General features: G+C 48.1%; 1 protein-coding gene across 12 annotated transcripts in view; it reads right to left on the bottom strand.

Moving 5' to 3' along the window:
* Positions 1-7069: 7069 nt before the first annotated feature.
* The window catches only part of LOC142488010 (uncharacterized), a 46856-nt gene continuing 26945 nt past the window's right edge, over positions 7070-26980 (bottom strand). For all 12 annotated transcript variants that reach the window (XM_075588324.1, XM_075588326.1, XM_075588327.1 and 9 more), the window contains one exon: positions 7070-14282. In XM_075588324.1, the coding sequence (XP_075444439.1) occupies positions 12919-14282 (1364 nt within the window). In that variant the 3' untranslated portion in view covers positions 7070-12918. The remainder of the gene's footprint in view (positions 14283-26980) is intronic.

Below are 26980 nucleotides of genomic sequence, written 5' to 3'. Positions count from 1 at the left end.
TGGACATCCCGGCTTCTGAAAAACCCTGGATCTTATCCAACGCACCTTTTGGTGGCCCAATATGGCTAGTACCATCCGGGAATTCACCAACGCCTGCCCTACTTGCGCTCAGAGCAAAGCCCTTCGACAAAATCCCTCTGGCTTACTTTTGCCTTTACCCATTCCGGAACGACCCTGGTCCCATATCTCTATGGACTTTATTGTTGAGTTACCCAGAACAAAAGGGATGAACACCATCTTAGTAGTAATAGATCGCTTTTCTAAACAGGGACACATTGTTCCTTTAAAGGGCCTATCCACCTCACCCTCCCTCTCCTTTTTCCAAGGAGATTTTTCGGATTCATGGGATTCCCACTTCTATTGTTTCAGACAGGGGCTCCCAATTTGTATCCAGGTTCTGGCGAGCCTTCTCCAAAAGACTCAGAATTTCACTATCTTTTTCCTCAGGATATCATCCTCAAACAAATGGACAAACGGAGAGAGTCCACCACACGTTAGAGCAATATCTGCGTTGTTTTGTGTCCGTGACCCAAGATAACTGGTCGTAACTGCTGCCTTGGGCAGAGTTTGCTATCAATTCCATGAAGAACGAATCTACCCTCGAATCCCCATTTTTTATAAATTACGGATTCCATCCTGCTCGTCTTCCCATCTCCAATACTCCCTCAGGAGTGCCAGCTGCCGACGAACGGATTTGCTTACTTCAGGACTCTTGGACTAAGGTTCAGTCATCTCTCCAGGAGGCTGCAGAAAGGTTCAAACTCCAGGCTGATCGACGTCACCAAGCTTCTCCCAGATACAAGCCAGGGGATAAGGTCTGACTTTCGGCAAAAAATATTTGTCTAAAAACTCCTACCCCAAAATTGGCACCTAAATTTCTGGGACCCTTTTCCATACTGGAACAAATTAACCCTGTCTCCTTCCGTCTACAACTTCCACCAGCAATGAAGATACCCAACGTTTTTCATACCTCGTTATTGAAGCCCTTTGTACAGAGTACCTCTCTTTCCAGATTACACTCGTAGACCCGACCCTGTGATAGTTCAAGGACATGAGGAGTACGAAATACAGTCTATAGTGGACTCACGTCTCTCCAGGAGGAAGGTCCAGTTTCTCATACAGTGGAAGGGCTACGGTCCTGAGGAACACACCTGGCTTCCCCGAGGTCATATTCACGCCCCTACACTCTTAAAACGCTTCCAGAAGAAGTATCCGTTAAAGCCTTGGAAGGATTGTCCAGAGTCCAATACTCGAGGGGGGGGGTACTGTCAGGAATCAGGGATCACGCAACACCTCCTTACCTGCCTCAGAGGACGTTTCTGCCACCCCTCGCTCCCCGCTGGTGTGTTCTTGGCGTGGGACTAGGCGTTCTCGCCTGATGCCGGTTCTTGCTTCCGCCATCTTGTCGGGGCACGCGCAGAAGGATCTTACACAGCGCGCGCCTCCGGCAGTAATTTATTCACTCCTCCGGTCTTCTAGCCATGCCCTCCTTGTACAGCTGCAGCCTCACTCCTGCTCTCACACTCCACAGCTGATCACAGGCAAGGATCACAGCCTATACCAGTCACAAGGCGCTCCATGGCACACCCCTGCTCTGCCTCCTTCCCTGATTGGTCCCTCCACGTATATTACCCCTGTTCTCCCTGGGAATCATTGCTCTGCATAGCTTCTGCTAGTTGGGCTAGTATTCGTGTGTGCTCTTGTTCTTCAGGTTTGACCCGGCTTGGCTTTATACTCTTCCTCTGGCTCTGGACCCCGGCTTACTCCACACGAAGCAGTCTCTCTCCGCCCTTCGATCTCGGCTCGCTCTTCTACCTCCCGGACCTCTGGCACCCTTGACCCCCGGCTATGGCAACCCCCACGATTCTTCTACCTCCAGACACAGCAAGTACCTTTGGTTCCCTTACTAAAGACTCCTGGCCTGGCAACTAATTACCACGCTCCGGACACGCCCCTCTGCTGCGGGTGCGTGGTATTATACTTTCCACCTCAGTCTTGGGACGGGTCTGGTCTGCGGGCAGCACTACTGTGACACTCTCATGTCTGAACTCTGCAGCTTTGGGTGCGCTGCCCTCTGCCGCAGGTTTGCTCGTCCACTGAGGGGTGGTTTTGGCTCCCTTGGCCGGAGTGGCCATTTCCTTGGTAGTCCCCTTGTTGTGCATTAAAGCTCGACTGGTCACGAATTCATCAGCCATTTTAGCAGCTTCCACATGGGTTTTAGGTTTAAGGTCAAAAACCCATGCCCTCACGTCAGAGGGACACTGCTGCAAAAATTTCTCTTGTAACATCAAGTCCATTAATGTGTGAAACTTGGTGACACTACAACCCGCCACCCACTGGGTCCCATGCAATGTCATGCAGGCCCCATACTGGACATAAGACTCCAGGTGGTATCTTTTGCCCATCCGGAACATGCCCCGGTATGCTTCTGGGGTTAGGGAATAATGTGTTAGCAACATAGCCTATACATGGCCATAGTCATCGCCATCCTCAAGCGGGATCACCTGCAGAGTCTCTTTGGCCACACCAGACAATGAGGGGTTTAGTAGCAAATATCCCCCAATATCCAGGTAGGTGCCCGCTCCCTCCCCATGTCCATCGACCACCACTGGGGCTGGAATAACCTCCTGTGCCCCGGGTTGCTGCAACTGCAGCTGAGGGGCCATTTCCCTCTGGTGAACCAATACTGGCTTCGTGAAAATTCAAGTCCTCCTCCAGTAAAGTCTTTGACCGACCATCTGTCGGTAGCCCATAGCTTTCACACCGGGAAACAATCCTGGCTCGGTCCTATGACTGATAACGTTCTGATAGCTTAGAGCCTGCGGGCGAACATGGACAAGCAAAGGGAAAAGAGAACCTGTGCTTTTCTCTTTTTGTGTAACGTGTGTAGGTTACCGCTTGTTTTGGGAGCTCGCAATCTTTGAGTTTCCCGCTATGTTGTAAGGCCTGCAGAGTTTAGGACATAGGCTTAATCTATCCCACCACTGTCACCTGTTAATATATAAACCTGTCACAGGAGACCAGGTTTATCAACACCTCTTTATAACGGGGATCATTTGATTGAGCAAAACAAGAGGAGTAAAATAATTGGTAATTTAATTCTTATATAAGACGAAACACACAAAGTTACACAATTCAAGATTAACACATTTACTGGGAATGGAGCTAACACATAAATTCATACCTAGGCATGTATGTGGGTACCTCTGCTATACTGGCGAGCCCCTTGCTATTCTAAGGACTCCGTGTATACCTGCAGATATATTTTACCCCCTTCATACCTATTTACCTTGTCTGGAAGATTCTGCAGCAGGGACTCTGGTGGTGAGTCGTAAGAACGTTTTCCGGGTTCTAGGTTGGCAGAGTAATGAGCTTAGCTGTATCCGAGGATATCACTCAATCTCCGGATACAACTTTTGGAGTATCCGATAACTTTGGAACCCCGCTACATAAACACATTCTGTAAAGACTTTCTCCGACAATCCCACCCTGAAACTTACAGCCTAAAAATCTCCCGATCCCAGCAAAGGCAAAAGTCACAGAAATCTTTAATGTCGCTAAATTAGTATACAGTTGCAGTCATACATTTTTGACATCTGGGTCCCAGAGCTGACACTCTAAGACCCTAACACACGAGTCAAGGTTAACCAAGTGGGCTTGACCTTTATTATAAGCCTGGTTAACAACTTCACCGTCACAGTCTTATGTCCTGGAGGCTCATGGCACATGTAGATCCCCTGCGGAGCTTTGTCTGTAATGGCCGCTGCTCTCTGAGACAACTGCGCATGTGTGTGCTGAAATGGCCACTGCCTGATTGCGCGTGCGCGAGAATCGTATACCCCTGTACTCAAAGAGTTCTCTTTAATAAAGTGCCTTAAAGGGCATGAAACGTGTCAGAGTGCACTTCCGCGAGGTGCCTGCTACTTTGTGTGTATGTCCGGCAATAAATAATAATTTTTAGTGACCCAGCAGTATAAGCCTTTTTCTCTTGGCATTCCCACGGCAGCAGTGCTTGGCGCTCTCCCCCGGCTGGGGGTTCCTTTCTCCTGTATCATTCGTTTGAGCCGGTGCACGCCTATCCAGATTGCTTCAATCAAGTGAGTACTGAAGTTTATACTACTTTATTCTAGCTACACTGGGATCCAGCTCCAGGACATTGTTAATCCAACAAGTTGGGGGTCGGGTTGATCCACACGGGCGGCCCTGACTCACCCCATTTACATTATTGGTTTATGCCCGCTTTAGGAGCACATATAGGATCAACGCCTGGATTTGATTTCTTTATTGCATTTTTTTGCATTATAACGTGCTTTTATGCCATTGTTTGTCACCCTCCTAGAGCTCTACATTGGGAGGTCTTTTCCTCCTGCTTTTTTACAATCACCCAAGTGTCAACCACCCAAGTGTCACCCACCCAAGTGTCAGTCACTCACCCACCCAAGTTTCAGTCAGTCAGTCACCCACCCCCCACACCCACTCTCTCTCTGTCTCTCTTTCACCCACACTCTCTGTCTTATCTTAACTGCCCTATACCTACACCGAAATAACCTACCCTATTTCCTCGATTGTAAGACGCCATCAATTCTAAGACGCACCCTTGATTTAATAAAAAAAATTGGGGGGAAAAAAATCTCACTGTATTAAATGTGCAGAATTTTTTTGTTTATTTTTTTAACTAGCAGGGTCACATGACACTTCAATAACTAATGGGGAGAGAGAGGCAGACACAGAATGGGGAGTGACAGGCAGAATGGGGGGGAAGAGAGAATGGGAGGGATGGGGGGAGGAAAGAGAATGGGTGGGGGGGGGGAAAGAGAATGGGTGGGGGGGAAAGAGAATGGGTGGGGGGGGAAAGAGAATGGGTGGGGGGGAAAGAGAATAGGTGGGGGGGGAAAGACAATGGGTGGGGGGGGGGGAGGAAAGAGAATGGGTGGGGGGAAAGAGAATGGGTGGGGGGGAAAGAGAATGGGTGGGGGGGAAAGAGAATGGGTGGGGGGGGAAAGAATGGGTGGGGGGGAAAGAGAATGGGTGGGGGGGAAAGAGAATGGGTGGGGGGGGAAAGAATGGGTGGGGGGGAAGAATGGGTGGGGGGGAAAGAGAATGGGTGGGGGGGGGAAAGAATGGGTGGGGGGGAAAGAGAATGGGTGGGGGAGGAAAGAGAATGGGTGGGGGGAAAGAGAATGGGTGGGGGGGGAAGAGAATAGGGGGGGGGAAGAGAATGGGTGGGGGGGAAGAGAATGGGTGGGGGGGGGGAAGAGAATGGTTAGGGGGGGAAAGAGAATGGGTGGGGGGGGGAGAAAGAGAATGGGTGGGGGGGGGGAAAGAGAATGGGTGGGTTGGGGGGGAAAGAGAATGGGTGGGTGGGGGGGGAAAGAGAATGGGTGGGGGGGGAAAGAGAATGGGTGGGGGAGGAAAGAGAATGGGTGGGGGGAAAGAGAATGGGTGGGGGGAAAGAGAATGGGTGGGGGGGGAAGAGAATGGGGGGGGGAAGAGAATGGGTGGGGGGGAAGAGAATGGGTGGGGGGGGGGAAGAGAATGGTTAGGGGGGAAAGAGAATGGGTGGGGGGGGGGAGAAAGAGAATGGGTGGGGGGGGAAAGAGAATGGGTGGGTTGGGGGGGAAAGAGAATGGGTGGGTTGGGGGGGAAAGAGAATGGGTGGGTTGGGGGGGAAAGAGAATGGGTGGGTGGGGGGAAAGAGAATGGGTGGGTCGGGGGAAAGAGAATGGGTGGGGGGGGAAAGAGAATGGGTGTGGGGGAAAGAGAATGGGTGTGGGGAGAAAGAGAATGGCTGGGGGGGAAAGAGAATGGGTGGGGGAAAGAGAATGGGTGGGGGGGAAAGAGAATGGGTGGGGAAGAGAATGGGGGGGGGGGAAGAGAATGGGGGGGAAGAGAACACACAGACCAGAGAGAGAGAGAGAGACAGATATGGCAGGGGCAGTGGCAGTGTGGGGGGGATTTTAGCTATTTACATTTAGTGGCCCCTTTTTATGATGTTACCAAGTACCTTTTTATTCCTGTACTCATTGCTTTCCTTAAAGTAATGTAACGGTTTTTGTGAACCGGCCTGACCCACCCAATCTCACATTGGCCCCTGTGGTCTAACCGGCCCCCATTACAGTGTGGTAGTGTCTGGTGGTGCACCTGTTGGCCACAGGACTCCTGAGTCTCCCGCATGATGGTGTGTGGGGGGGACCCGTCCAGACAGGCAGCTGAGGTAGTGTGCTGAGTCTCACCTAGTTCCAGTGCAGCGCCTCCACCTCAGCAGGGTCCCTGCGTCCGCATGGGGATGGTCCTGTTGAGGAACTCCCCCGTGGTGCTCCTCTCTGTACATTCACTCCACACATGTACACGAGAGGGTTTGTGCTTGAGAACATCTTTATTGATTTATGTGGGCTAGCTGCCCCTCGCAGTGAGTATCTAGCCACTCATGTCCCGTCAGTGCCTCCCTTTAAAGGTGTATCTCTCCTTAGATAGGGATTCCCTATCCCCACAGGGATCACTGCCCTGTGCCAGGTCCCTGGACACAGTCTCCTCTTCAGTTACTATAACATAACTCTCAGTAACTCAGGCTAGTACTAGAACTTGAACTCCTGCCAGAACTCCTCCTCTTAGCAGAGCTAAACGCAGATCTAACTTTAGACTCAGTGCTGTGCCTTATGTACACTCTGGAAGCTGACACACCTCTGACATCACTAACCATGGAGTCAGAGCATGTGACTACTCCCATCCATACACAGGGCACCCCACCAGGGTGTGAGGGCAAACCTCCATAATTACTGCTGGCATGCCCACAACTTACCAGGCCTTACTGTCAGCAGGAGAGATGACTGTAGCCATTTTACATGACCGCTACACATCGATTCTAGAACGCAGACCTATTTTATCAATGTGAAAATAGGAAAAAAAGTGCGTCCTAGAATCGAGGAAATACGGTATACGGCTTTCTTCCAGATCTGACTCTCAAGCTTCACACGGGAGACATCGGAATCCCCCCTAACCCAGAAAGACAGGTAGGGAACACCCCAGTCCCATACTGAATCCCCCCTCCCCGGCCTTTTGTCACATAGGATGTAGCATTGTGTATCTTTGTCTTTTGTTGAAAATATTAAAATAAACAGATTGCATTGTAATGTTTTTTTATTAACAAGATGTAACACCTTTCCCCCCCCCAATCGCAAATAGGGACCATGTGGGGAAATACACTTGTGTTACCGGGTGTGGTGCTTTACCTGTTAGGCTCACAGGAGGGCTGAGCTTCCGCCACGGGGAACCTGGGGTATGTGTATTATGAGTAACTCTGTACTCGGACCAGCGCCTCCACCTGCGATGGTTCCCAGCAGAGCGGGAATTGTTCCTCGCAGGACACATACAAATAACCACATACATTGGATGGGAAATAGCAAAGGGCTTTACTGACCATAGACGGCAACTTCAATAATACTCTCTTTGCATAACAGTCAACAGAATAACGGGTGTCCCTCTCTAGAGGAGACACTAACTAAGGCGTCTCGCAGGACGCTCCCACCTACACTGGGTGATCCCACCCCGTGTCCAATAATCCCCACACAATGTCCTGCACTCTTTCAAAGACAGGATATGTGTGACTGCGCAGTCACTAGTGAAACTAATAGGATAGTTGGTGCACTTGTGGATAGGGGTTACCTGCCGAGCACTTCTGTGCTCGGGCCTGCAACTGGCTTCACAAAGGATCAGACGAGTTCCTGCACGACATCCAGGATCCACCTTCCAGGGAGATCCCACCAGGATGGCCTCTGCAGCCACAACGAAGATCTGCGCCCAACCTTCTGAACGGATGCACAGCGTCTGCTGAGTCCCTAACTGACTCTATGAACTACGTGATGATCGCTGTACTATAGGCCGTCCCTACAGCACAGCAACCTTGAATGGCTTCAGGGGAAAACTCCTAGGGGCCTACGGGGTAGCCTGTCCTATGCAGGTGGGCCACTGACCCCCTGCACCCACACTACCTCTCCCGTACCACCCGAATCCCCTCTGACTCACTCCAACCTAACCTTCCAACCCCTGCAGCAACGCACTGCAACCTCACACGATGCTCTCTTGTCAGCCCTCACAGCACTGACAGCTGCGACCTGACAAGAATACACACACTAACCTAAGGGCAGAGTCCCTAACCTAGGGCAAATCCCTGATCACTTACACACTAACCTGGTGGGGAGTTGGAGCCTGTCTGGGACCTGGGGGAACCTTACCTGGTGTAGGAGCCACTTGCTCCATACACCCTTCCTTCCCCTTCTTGCTCCCAGCTCCAACTGCCGTTCTTCAGCGCAGGAAATGTATCTATCTCCCTCAACAGGGAGATACTCTAGCCCTATTGGCTCCCTTGCGTCACGTGGGGTGCGCAGAGGCTCATGGGACTCGTAGTCCCTGCTTAGAGCCTTCCCTGGTAGGCTAGCGTTTCTCGGGCTCTCTTCGCTCTCTCCTCGCGCATGCGCAACTCCTCCTGACTCCTGTGATCTTCCTGCGCATGCGCGATCACTGCGCATGCGCAAGTACCTGCAATGGCGGCCCCCGCTAGACGAGTGCGCCGCCGGGGCTCTAGGGACGCCGAGAGCTCCCTGCACTGGCCCCCTCCTTTGCCAGCAGCCGGCGGGCCCGTCGCTGTCTCCGGCGGGACCCGCGACCGCTCGGCTGGCTAGAGAGGGTGTCTCTGGGAGCCAGAGGACACCAGGACTACACTCTCCCCCTGGTGAAAAATCCAACGCCCCGCTTGGGGAACACCATCACTCAACATAAGGTTATACAATGAAAATGCAGTGCATAATATGTACAACGTATCACTCTGGACTTTAAACATCAGGGTACAATGCAATTCACACATGATAACCGAGGCCAGCAAGACCATTGGTGGGGTGCCCCTAACTGATCAGGTGGGGGTACCTCACTTTTGCGTTGGCGAGCCTCCCCCGGGAGAATTTCTTGGCGAGCACGCTCGAGGGTAACAGCCACAGGGTTCTTACTACTTCCTCCCCCTGGTGGACGGAATAGTACCATGTCTCTTGGCCAGACCCTTACCCGGCCATCCGCGGCATGGATGCGATAGGCTAGGAGGTCTTGACCTTTTCCACGGTCCACCACCTGGTGGATGGAGCACTCCCTAATGGGCTTAAAGAAGGCAATGTTCACTTAATCCCTCACCACACAGTCCTTGTCCCTACATACATGCGAGGCTTCCACTGGGAAGCGAGCAATGGGCAATGTCTCGGTTTCACCCTGCAGGGGGTAAAGCATAGATACCTTACCACTGCGGTGATTCACGGTGGCCAACAGGTCCTCGGGGACGCTGTCAGTTCCCACCTCAGTTCTCTCGGGACCTGTACCCGGCACTTCTGGGGCAGCCGACTTACTTGCTGGAACCTCGGGAGCGTTGGATCCCAGTCCTGGGACCACTTGGGTTGGAGCGCACGGGCTCACACTCAGATCAGGAGCTGTTCTCTTCGCCTGGACGATAGGCGGTAGGTACTGGTACACTCGCACCACTGGACAGCTATCTTCTAAGGGGGACACCTCTGCCAGGACGCGATGCCAAGGGGAGCCATTCACCCTGGTGGCCAGACATAAGGAGCTATCATGCTCCGTGGTCACCTGGAGGCTCACACCCAACACCCCTGGGGCAGTCAACTCACCCTTGTCGTCGTCAGCAGGTACTGATCCCAAGCTGGGGACCAATGGTACCCTCAGAGGACCGGACTGGCCACAGTAGGGCACATGGGCCCACATCCGAGCAAGCGGCAGTATCTGGATAAGCCTCATCTAGGGCACACGGACCCACAGCAGGCTCTGTATCCGCCGAGATAGTTGGCTCGGTGACTTCACTGGAGTGGTCCGTCGGCAGGCGCATCACCACGAGTGGTTGGTCGCTGGAATCACCAAAAAAAGATGGGGGTAGACACCTTACCCTGTGCTTCTGGAATCTGCGGTTCAGACAGGTCGCTCTCTTCACTAAGTAACCTCTCCATCTTTTTCCTCTCTTGCTCTTTCTTTATCAGGTCCTGTGAAGCACTTCTTCTGCGAGTCTTCCACCGTGCTAGGTCATCCTGCCACGTATCTTGAAAATTGTGTGGTTCTAGATCAGAGTCTAGAACCGAGGTTACTCACATCTTTCTCTGCTGGTGCCGGCTCGGGAACCGACTCTAGAACCAGATCTGGAACCGCGGTTAGAGTGCTCGAGCTCTCAGGAACGTCTGTGAGGGGGGTAGATTGGTTACCTGCATTGACCGGTCCAGGATTGAAGTCGATCGCCTCTTCCTCTTCATCAGTAGGCTGCAGCAGCTTGGGAAGCAGGAACTGTGCCCCGCAGCAGGCACACTAGGGTCCCCAATGGGCAGTCACACTGGTCAATTCACCCAATGGGCAGTCACACTGGGCACGGACACAGTGAAAGCACACCTCCTCGCCCACCTGTATCATCCGGACATCTATAGGTAGCTGAAATAGGTTAATGTCCATACCCTCATATATGATCACGCCCTTTTGTAAGCACGGACAAAAAAGAAAGGGTATATTCACTTCTGGCGCTTGCCAGGTCCTATACAACTGAGGGTGTGTTTCGCTGCACCCCGCACTCTTCTTATGGAGAACAGAATTCGCTGATTTCTGCTCAATGTGCTCACTCCCCCTGGTGAAATCTACGGGAGGGGCGGCACACTCTTTCAAGGAGGGTTTCTGGCTCTTGGCGTATATAAGGGAGTAGCCTGCAGTTGCGGCCTCTGGGGTCTGTAAAGTCTGAGGGGCCTTTTCTGTGCATATTTCCTGATCTACCACCCACAGTATGTTACACCAGTAATAGGTGGGGTCATACACTTCTCCTATCAGTCGCACTTTGCCTAAGCCCAGAAGTTTCCCTAGGGATTCCTGAAGTGCACTCCCATCTTCATCCTTGGGCACGTTCACTACTACTACCACGTGACTAGGCCGCTCTCCCATCCTGATGGCCCAGGCATGAACCTCCTGGCTTGTGGGTAGTAACATGGTGGACAATTAAGATGAACAATTTGACACACAAAAAAAATGGAACAGGGCACCCCAGGTCTGATCTCAGCAGCGCCTCCAAATGTAACACCTCCCCCCCCCCAATCGCAGATAGGGACCATGTGGGGAAATACACTTGTGTTACTGGGTGTGGTGCTTTACCTGTTAGGCTCACAGGAGGGCTGAGCTTCCGCCACGGGGAACCTGGGGTATGTGTATTATGAGTAACTCTGTACTCGTTGCAGCGCCTCCACCTGCGATGGTTCCCAGCAGAGCGGGAATTGTTCCTCGCAGGATACATACAAATAACCACATACACTGGATGGAAAATAGCAAAGGGGTTTACTGACCATAGACGGCAACTTCAATAATACTCTCTTTGCATCTCTAGAGGAGACACTAACTAAGGCGTCTCGCAGGACGCTCCCACCTACACCGGGTGATCCCACCCCGTGTCCAATAATCCCCACACAATGTCCTGCACTCTTTCAGAGAGATGATATGTGTGACTGCGCAGTCACTAGTGAAACTAATAGGATCGTTGGTGCACTTGTGGATAGGGGTTACCTGCCGAGCACACCTGTGCTCGGGCCTGCAACTGGCTTCACAAAGGATCAGACGAGTTCCTGCACGACATCCAGGATCCACCGTCCGGGGAGATCCCACCAGGATGGCCTCTGCAGCCACAACAAAGATCTGCGCCCAACCTTCTGAACGGATGCGCAGCGTCTGCCGAGTCCCTAGCTGACTCAATGAACTACGTGATGATCGCTGTCCCTACAGCACAGCACCCTTGAATGGCTTCAGGGAAAAACTCCTAGGGGCCTACGGGGTAGCCTGTCCTATGCAGGTGGGCCACTGACCCCCTGTACCCACACTACCTCTCCCGCACCACCCGAATCCCCTCTGACTCACTCCTACCTAATCTTCCAACCCCTGCAGCAACGCACTGCAACCTCACACGATGCTCTCTTGTCAGCCCTCCCAGCACTGACAGCTTCGACCTGACAAGAATACACACACGAACCAAAGGGCAGAGTCCCTAACCTAGGGCCCGTCCCTGATCACTTACCCACTAACCTGGTGGGGAGATGGGGCCTGTCTGGGACTTGGGGGAACCTTACCTGGTGTAGGAGCCACTTGCTCCCTACACCCTTCCTTCCCCTTCTTGCTCCCAGCTCCAACTGCTGTTCTTCAGCGCGCGAAATGTATCTATCTCCCTCCACAGGGAGATACTCTAGCCCTATTGGCTCCCTGGCATCACGTGGGGTGCGCAGGGACTCATGGGACTCGTAGTCCCTGCTTAGAGCCTTCCCTGGTAGGCTAGCGTTTCTTGGGCTCTCCTCGCGCATGCGCAACTCCTCCTGACTCCTGTGATCTGAGCATGCGCGATCACTGCGCATACGCAAGTACCTGCAATGACGGCCCCCGCTAGCCGGGTGCGCTGCCGGGGCTCCAGGGACGCCGAGCACTCCCTGCACTGGCCCCCTCCTTTGCCAGCAGCCGGCGGGCCCGTCGCTGTCTCCGGCGGGACCCGCGACCGCTCGGCTGGCTAGAGAGGGGGTCTCTGGGAGCCAGAGGACATCGGGACTACAAAAAAAAAGCTAAGTAAAAATTGCGTGCTAAAAAAAAAATTCCGCGGTAAGTACGCTATGGGTGGGGAGGGGCCTGCTCCTTTCATTTGTCTTGGGCTCCAAGATTTCTGTTGGGGCCCTGCTCAGTCCTCTTTCTGACACAGTCCCTATCCCCACACCTCTATTCCAGACTCACCCCCACTCTACAGCAGTTTCAGATAGGAATGCATGGCAATAAGGAATGGTAAGTATTGAGTTACCGGCCATTTTTATTACTGCAGTATTACTATGCTACTGGTAAATTGCCCACTCCTACTCTGAACAATCAAATGTTTTATCTCATGTATGGATCATCTCGTGTACAGGTGAATGGTTTCTCCTCTGTATGAAACCTCTGGTGTGAGAGAAGGCTGCTCTTAATACCAAATTTTTCCCCACACTCTGTACATGTGAATGGTTTCTCCCCTGTGTGAATCAACACATGTTGGAGGAGACCCTCCTTCCGAGAAAAGCTTTCACTACACTCTCCACATATGAATGGTTTCTCTCCTGTATGAATCCTCTGGTGCACGAGGAGGGTGCTCTGAGCACGAAATAGTTTCCCACAATCTGTACATGTGAATGGTTTCTCCCCTGTATGAATAAACACATGTTGGAGGAGTTGCTCCTTCCAAGAAAAGCTTTTACTACACTCTGTACATGTGAATGGTTTCTCCCCTGTATGAATCCTCTGGTGCCTGAGGAGGCGGCTCTTTTTACAGAATTTTTTCCCACACTCTGTACATGTGAATGGTTTCTCCCCTGTATGACTCAACACATGGTGAAGGAGGCCCTCCTTCAAAGAAAAGCTTTTACTACACTCTGTACATGTGAATGGTTTCTCCCCTGTATGAATCCTCTGGTGCCTGAGGAGGCTGCTCTGAGAACTGAATTGTTTCCCACACTCTGTACATGTGAATTGTTTCTGCCCTGTATGAATCATCTGGTGCACGCGGAGGCTGCTCTGAGCACTGAATTGTTTCCCACACTCTGTACATGTGAATCGTTTCTTCCCTGTATGAATCCTCTGGTGCACGACGAGGTTGCTCTTCTTACTGAATTGTTTCCCACACTCTGTACATGTGAATGGTTTCACCCCTGTATGAATGCTCTGGTGTATAAGTAGGCTGCTCTTAGTACAGAATTTTTTCCCACACTCTGTACATGTCAATGGTTTCTCCCCTGTATGAATCATCTGGTGATTGAGGAGGGTCGTCTTAGTACTTAACTGTTTCCCACACACTGTACAAGTAAAAGGAGTCACTGCTGTCTGAATCATCTGCTTTGAAAGACGTTTCCCTTTCAGTGAGAAACTGCTCCCACCACCTGTACATGTAAAGGTTTGATCTCTAGTGGGGACACATAGGTGTGTGAGCAGGTCCCTGTCCAGAGAGAAACTTTTGCCACACTGACAGAGAAAAGGCTGAGCACTGCGGCTTCTTAAAGCTCTCTCATTCCTTTTGCTGGACCCATATTTAGAGTCTGTTTCTGCTGTGTGCTGTACAAGGTCTGTAGATTCACCATCACGTGGCTCTGGTTCCTTGTACATGTCCAAAATGTGGCAGGAACCATTGTTTTTTGGCACTTGTGGGCTGCGAGGAGTCAGACAGCTTCTGGATGTATCAGAGCGTAAGTTCTGTTCCTCCTTCAGGCCGTTCTCTAACAGAAGTAAACAAAACACAGAACAAATGTTTTAAATCTGTAAATCAAATTACTGAAAGCAAATTACAAATCCAAAAAACTGAAGAATGTACTTTACAAATACTTTATTTTGTTAATTTTCTCTTTACCTGGGTTTTAAAAATATGGCCCATGGACGGCTTCGTGTATAAAAACTGCTCTCTTCTTATTAAAGTCAGTTGTGAGGAATCGGTATCCCGTGTGTTTCTGCTTTCTCTAACTTCGGGCTCGTAACTCTCATATCTGAGACCAAAAGAGTATAGCAGCTGCGTGATGAAAACTCCCTGGGTAGAATAAAAGAGGTTACCTGCTCTTAGGTCTGGTCAGGTAGATGGACCTAACAGAAATGGTGTCAGCAAATGTGGGATTTGCATCGAAAAAGGCGAGTAAAACTTATTTTAGTGTTTCTTACCTTTTCTAAATTTTATAGGGCAGAGGAATCGAGGGTTTAAGTCCCAGATTTATATAACAAAGGTTTGGAGTCCCTGTTGTTTAATTGAACCGGACTGTATGGTGTCTCAGATATGATGGTAATATAGTATAAGATAATAATTGTTTAAGTTAAGATAAGAATTGTTTAGGTTAAGATGATAAGAATTATAAAATTAACCCTATTGTATGTTGTTAAGATAAAATACTTTTATAAGTAGTTTATGGGAAGATAGAGTATTTTTCTCTTGACTGTCTGTCCCCCTAATTTAGGCAAAAAGTTATGTTGAAGAAAAAGGAGAGTATCGGGGAAATAAGATAACTCCAAATGATATTAATTACAAGGGTTTGTATCTAAATATGTCAAAATCAGCTCTGTCTCTCTCTCTGTCTCACTTGCCTGCATGTACTGTAGATTTTGTTACACAGGACAGGCATAGGAATGTTGTAGAGAGATCGTGAATGTCAGCAGGGCTCTTATGAGAGACGAAAGACAGAAAATATATTTTTTCCAATATAATTTTAAGACATGCAAACCCAAATTATTTGTGCCACATTAACCGAGTATGAGTGTATATTAAGTTGAAATTAATAATATTTTCCCGTCTGAATTAAAAAGTGGAAAGCAAGATTATAACAGGTATAGGGTTCTTTTTCCCTCAGAATGTTTTATTAGATTTTTAAGTATAGATATTGTAAAAATGTTGATTGATTGAGTAATCCCTGTGTGTGTGCTTTTAAGAATCCGAGTAAATTCTATCCATGTGAATGTTTCATGTGCATTGAATAATAAGAATACCGGTTTATTGTATGTATACACAATTACTATTCAGGGACTTGCAAGTGCTTCTAAATTAAGAATATAATTAATTGCTCCTGTTGAAATTTAATTTTTAAAAGGTGTACACCCCCACTGTAATATAAACTAATTAACACTGGGCAGGGGAAAGTTTTGGGGTATCTGTGGAGAAAAAGAATAAAGAAAGGATTAATTATTTTTGTAAACAGTCCGGCCACTGGAACAATAAGGATGTTTATTATTCTGGCCAGGCGATTTATTTCCTTAAACGGAATTACAATTCTTTTCCTCTAAATCTTCACAGATAAAAACAGGTGAATATGTTATATATAAATAACAGGAAGAATATATTCAAGATACAAAACTAACTAGAAGCTCAGTATTTTTAAATTAGTTTAAAAAAAAAAAGTTAATTATGATATGGGGAAAGAGAAGGATATCTTTATTAATTTAGTCTGCAGGATCAAACTGTTTTGTTTTCCTATTTATTGGAATCGGCGAGAAAATGTGTCTGTTATTTTTGTAAAAGCTGGTTGAATGGGGCAGGGACTGCTCTTCCTAAATGTTACGTTTGTCAGAAGCACTTATTCGCATGACCTGTTATTTATATCTGTTTATTATTTGTTATTTATATGATTACCACTTGTATTACTACTGTGAAGCGCTATGTACATTAATGGCCCTATACAAATAAAGACACACAATACAATACAATGTGTGAGAGAAGCGTAAAATTCTGTTTGTTTTGTGTCTGCACTCTGTGCTCTTTTTGTGTATAACCAGTAACAATAAACAGTTTAAAGTATATGTTAAGCCTATAATTTTCTGTTTAACAAAGATCCAGTTTTAATTTTGAATACCAGTAACAATTTATCCTGTATCGGGCTGTGTGAGGAGCTTCATATTTCAAGCTGTCCCAAATTGTATTGCAGTAACCAGTAATTAACAGTTTTTTTTTCTGTTACAAGGTTTTGGCAGGATGCCCAGAAAGATATTTCAGCTTGCTGTATGGTCAGAAATGGAAACAGTTGTAAACTGACTAATGTAGAGTTCAAATGAACAGAGGACAGTAACCTAGAATGAGCACTCTAAACACCTGGTGGGTGGGTAATGAAGGGGTTAAAACTTAAATCTTTAATATCTGTGTAAAATAATGGAGATTAAAACAAATAATTAAACGCTCAGATCCTATAGTGTGAACACAATGTAATGTTCTGGATCACTGATTAACTGCATAGAATCATTAAACTAGTGTCTTGCAGTGTGAACAAGTGGATAAAGTAACCACTAGTCCAATGTAATCAGAACAACTCAAAAACTCTAGTGCTGAGGTACATATAAGTGTGCAGACCCTGAAATAGCAGTAAAGCAACGGACAAGGAAAATGGACCCTAGCCAGGTCTGCCAGTGTACTAGAGGGTTCTATATGGAATTATTTTTCTGCAAAGTTGATCAAATATTTAATCATTTTTAACCATCTTTTTCTCTCAAATGTGTCCCACCTTTAAATCTGTGTCTATAAGTTTTTTATGCTACAGGTTCTTCTTTCAGTAAACCAGATGTTACTTTGTGTTTTAAAAGTTTCTGTCAGAAGACTATAGCAGATTATATTTATATTCAGTAGGGTTTTGAGATTTTTAATGTAAATTTTATATCCAAAGGTTTCAGGTTAGTTTTGCTATACATTAAGGTTATGTTTTAAAAACTGTTATCCTTTGTGTGATATTGTTCACATGTAATAAGATGTGAACAAAAAGGAGGGATATTATTGCTGGTATTATTGCTGTTTTGTCTATCAGTGTGGCAATAGGCGTAGCCGGCCTTCATTAATAAAGGTGGAGCCCGGCTGGCTGCCCCTGAAATCGTATGGCAAGGGCTGAGAGAGTCAGCTCTTGGGTCTAATATTTACCCTACTGTGTTGCCTGTAATTTAGCTTCCCTTTAATACTGTCCCCCATAGGGGTATAAGCTAGGAACTGTGTATGTGGGATTAACTGTGTAAGCCTAGTGGGCTAGTTAAAACATTCTCTGTGTATTCCCTTTGCCTCATGGGACTGCAGCTGCCTGTGCAAGCTTATAAGTGGATTGCCTTGTATGGATGGCCTCTTTATGAAAAATAGCTGCAGGGCAGAGACTTCTGGCACATGAGGGAAAAAGGGGGGGGGGGGATATTTTGGCCTGTCTTGCCTGCCAGCAAGGTATTCTTAGCTGGTGTCTTAGAGAAGAGAAGGTTTTAGAACCCCACATGATAGGTGTAAATGGTGGAGTGAAAGTTCTTGGGTCTACATGTTGGTTTTATGTGTTTTTAAACCTACAATGCATTGTGTTTGTCCTGTGATTTAAACCCAGGTTAGGTGACAAAAGGCAGTGTGAAGTAGCATGTGAATTACATGTGAATTAGCATTTCAATGACCCAGCTCAGATATAGATGGCCTGAAAGTGAACTGACCCTGTTATTTCCCTATATCCACGTCCTGTTCCCTTAGCTGAACTGTGAAATTTCTTGTGTGTCAGTTTTAAGGGGATATTTGGGTGAAAATATAATTATTTTGGTTGCAGGAGTTGGGGGGCCAAAGTGCTGGTAGTCATTTATTTTTCCCCAGCGAGCAGGCATGAGTTGATGGTACGCAGGGTGAATTACACCAGGGCTTCCCTGTGTCCCCCAGACTCCTGGATTTCGAGCCCAAATCTCCCCAAGTTATTTCCCTAATAAGAATAAGGTCCCCCAAAGTATATTCTCTGTTTCTTGTGTTTCTGTGTGTTTCCGAGGTCTTATCCGAATAAACCGCAATTGATTTTTCTGCCTGTTTTGACTTGTGACTGATCCCTTAAATATAAAGGTGTATTTGGCCTGGCCTACCGTGACAGTCAGAAATAATTTATTTTTCTCTCCTGGGTAGACCAATGGTCACCCCAGGTACCTTGTAGATTTAATGTTGCATGATTATGCTCTAAACAGACGATTTTAATCAGCGTCTATTGTGTGAAACTAATGCAATTGTTTGAGTGTCTCATGTCCAGGTGCAGTCCTTCCAATTAGATGAAGATAAAGGTGACGCAAAAGTGCTTCTTATCTAAAATGGAGAGGCCCATTTCAGATTCTAACCCGTCAGAGTATTTTTCCTGGATCCATGTTACACAAGTGCATTCACAGTCGCTTCAAATTAAACCTCAACACAGGAGGGAAGGCCGAAAGACCGTTCTCAGTTGGTGTTTTGGTTCATAAGAAAACCCGGCACTAACCAAAGAAGGAGAAAAGTTGATAGGCAGAAAATCCGGACCTCAACATATGAACTTTGAACTTTTTAATAACCTTTTTTACAGGTTTTATTATTTTAATTACAATGTTTATTCTATTAGGTTTATATAAGTGGTGTCCACATGAAGACGATAGGGTAGTAAGAGGAATATTTTGTTATATAATGGAATCCTGGCAAACAAAACCCACATCTTATGTGCAACGTACTATCCATACCCAATAGGTTGCACCCCAGTAACACGAGAGTTATATTTAACCCCTTGGAAAAAGACAAGATGTTATAAGATATTTGTAGAACTATATAAGAAATTAGTTACGAAGGGAGTAGAAATAAGAGTTTGTTCTAGGGAGGTTATTTACTCTGTGACAGAAGGATAGATACAATATATCCTGCATCTAGTCCAGGTTATATTATTTGGGAAAAGTGGTTCCAGTGATTAAAGGTAGAGATGAGGGTTGCGATTTGCTGGGACTTGGTGGTTAGATTATTTCGCTGGGAGCGAAGCTAGTGGATGTTTTTGTATATGTGTCTGTCCTACTCATTACTCTCTATGTATATGTTATGAACAGCATAACTTTGGTCCAGAAGTGCGTTGCAACCCCCCCACTGATGCTATGTCTCTTTTTGGTGAAGAAAATGTCAGCAGTCCCCCAGAAGAAGAGATGAAAAAGAAATCAACTGGGCCGATACAATGGCCAGAAAGGAATCAAGTTATGCACTATGGGACTATTTTTTTGGTCCGGCAGGACTATGATATGGTTAACTGTTCTTTAAAAAGACTGTCTCTAAAGGATAAGAGGGGGCTGAGAAGATTGGACATGAGGAAGGTGGGGAGGTCACCCAAGGGCGTGTGTCAACCACAAGGAAAGGATCATAAGTCAGCCATTTTGACCATGGTAGCCATTTTGTCTGATCCGATATTCTGAGTAAATGTATGTGTTGTGCAGTCGTTCCTAGGAAATATTAACCCCCACCAACCCCCACTTATTCTCAGAAATAGAATTTGCCCGCTTTTCAAATAATGTCCACCCTACATAAGCAAAAAATACGAAATTGAAGGGCATTAATTATTAAAAGTAGCTCAGTTAAGAGAATAGCGGGAGGTCTAATACCCTTTTAGGAATATATGATCAATATGCAAAATTAGATTTTTTAGTAGTCAATATAGATGCCGTTTTTTAACGATACTAAAGACGCTATTTTAAGTCTCAGTAGCAAATAGCAACAAATTAGAGCAACAGTATTGCAAAAGTGTATGACATTAGGTTATCTGATGGCAGCACAATGAGGGGTTTGTTAGTTAGGGGGTAAAGAATGTTGTGCTTATATTGACACCCAATCAAAAAGCATACACCATGATATAGACACTCTAGCAGAAATTCAATCTAGAATGCGAGAGGAACCAAAAGGGTTCAATTTTACCTTTGGCCTTGGAAATTGGCTAGGCGAATTGGGAATGAAAATTCTTTATGGAATCATGGCAATTGCAGGTTTATTACTCTGTGTGTATGTATTAATCCAGATGGCTAAAAGTGTAATCAGCTCTATTTTTGACAAAGAAAGCTGTTTCTGCTTCTAGCTCTACAGTTATGTATATGTCCCCCACAATGAGAGCGAGAAATACCAATACTCTTGGTACTCGTCAACCACCCATATATTCATCTCTGATTATCAAACAAGATACCTAAAAGAGATAGGTTTCTGTGAGGTTTCTCCCTTGGAGTTTTTCCTCTCCTGAGTGGTACGCAGAAGAATAAATGGGACTGGTCGATTGGATTGTTCTTCCAGAACGAAAAGGAGGGAATGTAAGGTTAAAAATTGTATCTGTCAGTTTTGTTCCCTTCAGGACCTGAAAAGGTTAAGGCAATGTGCGTCAGCTTCATTCTACTCAGGGACTTAAATAGTTACATATTATAGTCTCCGTTAAGTTTTAGATCAGCTGGGTCAACATGTCATCTGCACAAGAAGACAAGACCGCCTTATAAGACCCCATTAAATAGCTATTGCTCAGCAGTAAAATGTCTACATAAAGGCATTTTGTAAAGATTACATGTAAATTTAGATGTGTGATCTATATGTGGGAACTCAATTTGTAACAGATGTAATGAACCGACAACGGCTTTGTGTATAAAAACTGCTCTCTTCTTATTAAAGTCAGTTGTGAGGAATCGGTATCCCATGTGTTACTGCTTTCTCTCACTCCGGGCTCGTAACTCTCATATCTGAGACCAAAAGAGTATAGCAGCCGCGTGATGAAAACTCCCTGGGTAGAGTAAAAGAGGTTACCTGCTCTAAGGTCTGGTCAGGTAGATGGACCTAACATGGTCCTTTGAAACAGTCAATACATTAGGTACTACAGAAACCTCCCTGAGAGGTAACCCTGAGTTTGCGATAGCAGTCATGCAGTCTGTAGCGGATACCTCAAATACTGTGGAAAAGTCAGTGAGAGACAGTATTGTCTGAGGAGTTGGAATCCCAAATTCAGAGGTTGCATGCGATACGGTGGGGGGAATAGGGAGAGAAGAACTATTCTTTGCTGTGGGAATTTTAGAGTCATCCATGGTTATAACAGGACAGCTGAACTCGGCATACTCCTCAGGCAAAAGTACCCTTCCCTTCTCTTCGGAGCAAGATGATACTTCTTCAGGGAATGTCGGTTGTTTTTATCTCTGTGCTCTATGGACTGAAAGTTTACCTGCCTAGCTTGCAGCATCAGACTTTGGGGGTTCATTCACCTTTTTTTCTCTACTTTGTGTCATAGGGCTATGGGATTCCCCTCTTCTGCTCCGCCCTGGTTCTCCATTGGTTGATGGCTCTTTATATAGCTGCCTTGCTCATTCACACATTGCTGAGCATAACCTAGTGTGACGCTGTGCCTTGCTATATTCCTGCCTTGAACCTTGTTGTTTCCTGCCTGATTCCTGCTTCTGCCTGACCCCTGCTTCGTATTGGACTCCGCATCTCTCCTCTCCTGACCCGGCTACGTACGACCATTCTGAACTCTCTAATCCTGACCTCAGCTATCCTCACAACGATTACTCTACACTCTCCAATCCCAACTTTGGCAAAGTACTCCAACGATCTGATACACTCCAATCCAGACCCACCAAGTATAAACGACCACTCTACATTCTATACTCCCTGCTGACCCGGCTTGCAAGACCAATCTACACTCTAGGCGCGCCCTCGCAGTTGTGGGTTGGCATTTATACAATTCCCTACCTCACCCTCGCGGCCGCGTCTGGTTTGTGGTGAGCTACACTTTCCATGGATCTCGTTTCAAACATGCAAGAGGGTAGTTACTGTGGAGTGTTTGGGGCAAAAGCCGGATTGGAGCTGGCTAAGGAAATTTGCCTGGTTATAGTAATCGCTTAATTTGAAGTAGTTACATTGTCCGAAGTCTGGATAATATTGGAAGGAAAGTTTGGTCTATAGTTTGAGACAATGTTTTTGTCCTCACTTTTGAAGACTGGGACAACCCTAGCAGACCCTTCCTGGTCTGTCGGAAATAAAATAATAATAGCATGTTCTTGTATAGCGCTGCTAGTTTTACATAGCACTTTACAGAGACATTTTGCACTGCCCTGTGGAGCTTACAATCTATGATGTTGGTGCCAGAGACACAGGGAGATACATTGACTTGTGTCCAAGGTCACAAGGAGCCGACACTGGGAATTGAACCAGGTTCCCCTGATTCAAACTCAGTGCCAGTCAGTGTCTTTACTCACTGAGCCACTCCTTCTCCCTGATATGGCCTGAAGATTGTGTGTGTGGTGTGTGGATTGGACACAATGGACGGTAATGTTAGGTTTATAATGTAAAGTTAATTAACAAATAAGAATAACAAACCAGATAACTAGTAATTTAATAGTAAACTGTGATATAATAACAGTATATTTACTGAAGTAAAACAATAAAAATGTCCTGTTGTCCTATCTCAGTCAGATGTAGTGAAAACCAGGTACAGATAGTCACACACACACACACACACACACACACGGCCACACAGTTATTTTACATTTTCTCCCATGTGATAAAGCAGGGGTGGGGAACGTCCGGCCCGCGGGAAGCAAGCATGCAAAAAAGGTTAAAAAAAAAAACCTCCCCCTCCCCTGATTGGCTGCCCGTGCTGTCACTCTGCCATGATTTATTTTTTTGGCCCGCCTCTTCCTGCAGGGAGCAATTGTAGGGTGCAAGCCGGGTCTCCCCTTCCCTCAGCACCGCCCCCCTCCCTTCTCTCCTCCAGTAATGCCGGGTCTCCCCATCCCTCAGCGCTGCCCCCCTCCCTTCTCTCCTCCAGTAATGCCGGGCCCTCCCCTTCTCTCCTTCAGTAATGCCGGACCTCCCTTTCCCTCAGCACCGCCCCACTCCCTTCTCTCCTCCAGTAATGCCAGACCTCCCCTTCCCTCAGCACAGCCCACCTCCCTTCTCTCCTCCAGTAATGCCAGACCTCCCCTTCTCTCAGCACAGCCCCCCTCCCTTCTCTCCTCCAGCACTGCCCCCCTCCCTTCTCTCCTCCAGTAATGCCGGGTCCGCCCCTTCCCTCAGCACTGCCCCCCTCCCTTCTCTCCTCCAGTAATGCCGGGCCCTCCCCTTCCGTCAGCACTGCCCCCCTCCCTTCTCTCCTCCAGTAATGCCGGGTCCTCCCCTTCCCTCGGCACTGTCCCCCTCCCTTCTCTCCTCCAGTAATGCCGGGCCTCCCCTTCTCTCAGCACTGCCCCCCTCCCTTCTCTCCTCCAGTAATGCCGGGTCCTCCGCTTCCCTCAGCTCCGCCCCCCTCCCTTCTCTCCTCCAGTAATGCCAGACCTCCCCTTCTCTCAGCACAGCCCCCTCCCTTCTCTCCTTCAGTAATGCTGGGCCCTCCCCTTCCCTCAGCACAGCCCCCCTCCCTTCTCTCCTTCAGTAATGCTGGGCCCTTCCCTCAGCACAGCCCCCTTCCCTTCTCTCCTTCAGTAATGCCGGGCCTCCCCTTCCCTCAGCACTGCCCCCCTCCCTTCTCTCCTCCAGTAATGCCGGGTCCGCCCCTTCCCTCAGCACTGCCCCCCTCCCTTCTCTCCTCCAGTAATGCCGGGCCCTCCCCTTCCGTCAGCACTGCCCCCCTCCCTTCTCTCCTCCAGTAATGCCGGGTCCTCCCCTTCCCTCAGCACTGTCCCCCTCCCTTCTCTCCTCCAGTAATGCCGGGCCTCCCCTTCTCTCAGCACTGCCCCCTCCCTTCTCTCCTCCAGTAATGCCGGGTCCTCCCCTTCCCTCAGCTCCGCCCCCCTCCCTTCTCTCCTCCAGTAATGCCAGACCTCCCCTTCTCTCAGCACAGCCCCCCTCCCTTCTCTCCTTCAGTAATGCTGGGCCTTCCCCTTCCCTCAGCACAGCCCCCCTTCCCTCAGCACAGCCCCCCTCCCTTCTCTCCTTCAGTAATGCTGGGCCCTCCCCTTCCCTCAGCACAGCCCCCCTACCTTCTCTCCTCCAGTAATGCCGGGCCTCCCCTTCCCTCAGCACTGCCCCCCTCCCTTCTCTCCTCCAGTAATGCCGGGTCCTCCCCTTCCCTCAGCACTGCTCCCCTCCCTTCTCTCCTCCAGTAATGCTGGGCTCTCCCCTTCCCTCAGCACTGCCCCCCTCCCTTCTCTCCTCCAGTAATGCCGGGTCCTCCCCTTCCCTCAGCACTGCCCCCCTCCCTTCTCTCCTCCAGTAATGCTGGGCTCTCCCCTTCCCTCAGCACTGCCCCCCTCCCTTCTCTCCTTCAGTAATGCTGGGCCCTCCCCTTCCCTCAGCACAGCCCCCCTCCCTTCTCTCCTCCAGTAATGCCGGGCCTCCCCTTCCCTCAGCACTGCCCCCCTCCCTTCTCTCCTCCAGTAATGCTGGGCTCTCCCCTTCCCTCAGCACTGCCCCCCTCCCTTCTCTCCTCCAGTAATGCCGGGCTCCTTAGGCTCCGCTCCTCTGTCCCTCCCTTCAGGCTCCGCGGGCCTGCCAGTCTCATCTGCACTGGCTACCTATACTGCTCCAGCAGCCCATCCACGGGCCCCAGGTAACCCACATGCCCCCTTATACCCCCTCCCAGGCACCTTACCCACCCCAAGGAGGGAGAGGCCTTATTTTTGTTTGTGTTTGCAGAGATGGGCTTATTGTGTGTGTGTGTGTGTGTGTCTGTCTCTGTCACTCTGTGTGTGTGTCAATGTCACTGTGTGTGTGTGTGTGTGTGTCTGGCACTGTCACTGTGTGTGTCTGGCCCTGTCACTGTGTGTGTGTGTATGTGTGTGTGACTGTCACAGTGTGTTTCTGTCTGTGTGTCACTGTGTGTGTGTCACTGTCACTGTGTGTGTGTGTCACTGTCTCTCTGTGTGTGTGTGTGTGTCACACTGTATGTGTGTCTCACTGTCTGTGTGTCTCCCTGTCTATGTGTCTCCCTGTCTGTGTGTCTCCCTGTCTGTGTGTCTCCCTGTGTGTAGTCAGTGGGGGAAGGGGGAGGGTGAGGGGTGGGGAGGGGAGAATCCTGCTCAGCTCAAAATAGACTTTCTAGGGAGGTGCTATCAGGGTGAAAATTATCGTATAGGAGGAGAGAGAAAGAACCCTATGTGATGCACTCAGCCCTACTAATGAAAATAATAAATTTTTATTTATTGAAAGATGCAAACATAACAAATATATTTAAAACCTAAAAAGTGTACTGTGCAGTTCTGATGTGCGTTCACTCTGAATGACCAGGTAGTGTCATAACTCGTGTGATGCACAGTAGATAAGAGAAACTGTACATTTTCACAATACTAGTGTGTGAATATGGTGGATGCACAATGTATATGACCCTGTGGGGGAAACAACTAATGTGCACTCTACACAGGTATTGTAATACACAGGCGCTGGGAGCATTGGTAGTGCATTAGTGGTTCCGCTCTGTGTTACAAGGCTGCAGTGAGGTGCATAACACTGCTGCATACACAGGGAGCCAAATGCAAACCCAGATAGGGAAGAGACCCCCCTGATGACAAATCAAGGGGAGCGCTGCTAGGAAGTGAGTACAGGTGAGTATACCCCGTTATTAACCTCATAAGGGTACTCCAGACTAATAGCCAGGACTCACATTCAATCTGGCTCCTTCCAGATGGGGGGTGAGAGATGTTGTCACAGCCCTGCTGTGTATATATACTTAGGGCTAGCCTGTGCCAGCAGAAGCTCTCATATGCCTAGTTTCTAGCTAGTGGGATCCACATCTGTGGCCCACATCAAAGTTTAAAGCTCATCTACAGGACGTGAACAAACTCCTATGAGTTTGACACTGCAACAGTACAGCCGGCGTCGCTATGACATCATCCCGACGCGCGTTTCGTTCCAGCAAGGGAACTTCTTCCGGGGAGGGAGGGCGCCCTGCACAGACCTGCCTTTTATACCCTGCTGTTGCCATGGAGCGCTGGTGACACACTAAGAGGAAAGCTCCTCCTTTACCTAATGCTGTCAGCGCGGCCCCTGGTATCAGTTATGCAAATAAGGTCTGTGACAAGGGTATCCTGTGGTTAAAAATACATATGGGGGTTAAAAACCTTTAATAAAGCAGATGCACGCAAAATGACTGATTGCCTTATTGATTGTTATGATGTAAATGTACCCTCTTGTAATTGCAGTATTATTAAGATCTACATGCTAATATTGTGATTGTTTTTAACTTTAATGCATACATATGCCCTCTAATAATTATAATGTTATTATTTTATTAGGAGAGCCTGGGCATTTAAATACACACATACATTAATATAGGTGTACATAATGATTCTGAGGTAGGTATTGGTGGTCCTATCCATAGATGTATTAGAGGATGGGGAGGTTAGAGAGGGCGCATGGTGAAGAGGGTCTCATAGGAATGCACTATAATTGAAATCCTCATTCAAACCATGAGGTGCCTGCGTGCCCAGAATGAAAATCCATCTAGCCTCTTTTCTCAGTAGAGCATTGTCAATATCGCCTCCACGGAGACCGAGTGATACATGTTCAATGCCTTGAAAACCAACTGATGTGGTATCGCCATGATGACACAAATTAATGTGTCGTGCCAACGGCGTATCTACTTCATTTCTGATGGTGCTTACATGTTCAAGGATGCGGCGACGTAGTTGGCGTGAAGTTTTGCCCACATACATCAGACCGCATCTACATGTCGCTAGATAAATCACTGCACTTGTTTTACAGTTGAAGTAGTCCTTGATTGTA

Source organism: Ascaphus truei, chromosome 2, assembly GCF_040206685.1.
Source record: "Ascaphus truei isolate aAscTru1 chromosome 2, aAscTru1.hap1, whole genome shotgun sequence".
NCBI lineage: Eukaryota > Metazoa > Chordata > Amphibia > Anura > Ascaphidae > Ascaphus > Ascaphus truei.
Note: the sequence above shows the minus strand (reverse complement) of the source record. Positions and strands in the feature narration are given on the sequence as shown.